The sequence below is a fragment of the Cyprinodon variegatus genome, unplaced genomic scaffold, assembly GCF_000732505.1.
Source record: "Cyprinodon variegatus isolate N-32 unplaced genomic scaffold, C_variegatus-1.0 Scaffold1948, whole genome shotgun sequence".
In the NCBI taxonomy this organism is placed as follows: domain Eukaryota; kingdom Metazoa; phylum Chordata; class Actinopteri; order Cyprinodontiformes; family Cyprinodontidae; genus Cyprinodon; species Cyprinodon variegatus.
This window is the reverse complement of record NW_015152401.1, coordinates 57,428-59,124: the sequence shown is the minus strand read 5'-3', so window position 1 is coordinate 59,124 and position 1,697 is coordinate 57,428. Positions and strand designations below refer to the sequence as shown.

Here is a 1,697-nt window from a genome sequence, read left to right as displayed (position 1 = left end):
GATGGAAGCAGCACAGCTGATGTTTCTTTCCAGGATGACGTCACAGCCAAACAAGAACTGAATCTTAGCATCAAGCACATAATTCCAGAATAGATGCAAAATGTTCTTGTTTATTAATAAAAAAACGACTCTGACTCCCACAGCTTGATTGAAAAACTTCTTTTCTTCAATAAACTCAAACATAAGTTGAACGTAGTTGTTATTTTTACTGAGTTTATCTTGGTCTAAGGTCAATATTTAATAACAGAAGTTGTCTGTAAGGGAAATGCACTGCAAAAACAATCTAGAAAGTAGGGTAAAGGTTAAGGAAAAAAAATCTTAAATTAGCTGTATTTTCCCTCAATTTGAGTAGGTAAATGAATAAGATGATTCGCCAATGGATTCATATTTTACTCTCAAAATAAGATAATTAGTGAGCACTTGAAATAAGAAAATGTAAGTTTTTTTTCTTACTTTAAATGTAAAGTGTCTCACCTCCTCAATTTAACACAAACTGCACTTATTTAATAAAAAACTGACTTATTTAGATGTATTTTTTTTTCAGTGTGATATTACAAATGTGTCAACTAAGTTTATGAAAACTTTTCTACATTGTAGAGCTTTGAAGTTCTGTGGGCCAGGAGGACCTCCCCACGTGAAGCTTGTTATTGAGTGGGACCCCAGCTCTAAAGAACAGTAAGCAGAATCTTTTTCTTCAGGCCACATATAGTCCTAACCTGAATGAGATGTTTCTGAGGCCTGTTTGCTAAAACGCTCACAGATCACTTTTACAGAAACACTCCCACTGATTGAAGCGGTGAGAGTTGCATTTAGCTTCTGAATGCGAACAACAGGAAGTGTGTTTGCTTTAGTCTGTTTGGCAGCATCCATGAGGAGGTGGTGAAAGATGCAGAGAGTGTGAAGCTTCAGCAGCAGCAGCACCTGCAGCAGCATAGCTGCACGTTGGACGAGTGCTTCCAGCTTTATACCAAAGAAGAACAGGTGAGACGATGCTTTTTAAACCCAAACCACTGCTTTAGTTTCCTAGGAGACGGGTTCAAAAGAAGCCATTACACAAAGTTTACTATTGTTCTTTTACCTGCTCTAGTTTTATATTTATTAAAACTCTAGAAACAAAGATATCTTAATACCCTGACGATACAGAGCCACATTTAGGAAGAATGTTCATCAGTGGAGGCTGATGGAGTTCTATAAAGTTGCTATAAATTTAAAATAGACGTAAATCAAAGACCAATCAAATGTATACTAATTTATCACACCAGTATATTTATATGAATACCAACAAAAAAAAACATTATAAAGACACTTAAATAAAGATAATTTCATGTCCAGGTTTACTTTCTGTCCATAAATCTTGTCCTTCTGAGGCTGTGAAGATAAATCTGTGTTTTGTCTAATATTGAGTCACAAACCTAAAAAAAATAATAAACCAGTTTAATAATGGAGAAGCTATTAGTCAGCTTTATATTTTTTTAATATATAAAAATGATTTTTTTTTTTATAGAAATGTATTTATTTAAGAGCAACCATGCAAATTAACAAACATCTAGACCGTAGGTCATCAACAGGGGGTCCGTGACCCCTAGGGGATCCACAGAGGTACTTCATGGGGGTCGCGAAAGTTTTGGTTGATAACACCCTTTTTTTTTTTTATTCCCCCCTGCAATTTTTCCTCTAATTGAAATGTCTTTAAATCC

General features: G+C 34.9%; 1 protein-coding gene across 1 annotated transcript in view; it reads left to right on the top strand.

Moving 5' to 3' along the window:
- Positions 1 to 556: 556 nt before the first annotated feature.
- The window catches only part of LOC107104912 (ubiquitin carboxyl-terminal hydrolase 43-like), a 46,511-nt gene continuing 45,370 nt past the window's right edge, over positions 557 to 1,697 (top strand). Inside the window, exons 1-2 of the mRNA XM_015405028.1 lie at positions 557 to 675; positions 852 to 981. Coding sequence (XP_015260514.1) covers positions 575 to 675; positions 852 to 981 — 231 coding nt within the window. The 5' untranslated portion in view covers positions 557 to 574. The remainder of the gene's footprint in view (positions 676 to 851; positions 982 to 1,697) is intronic.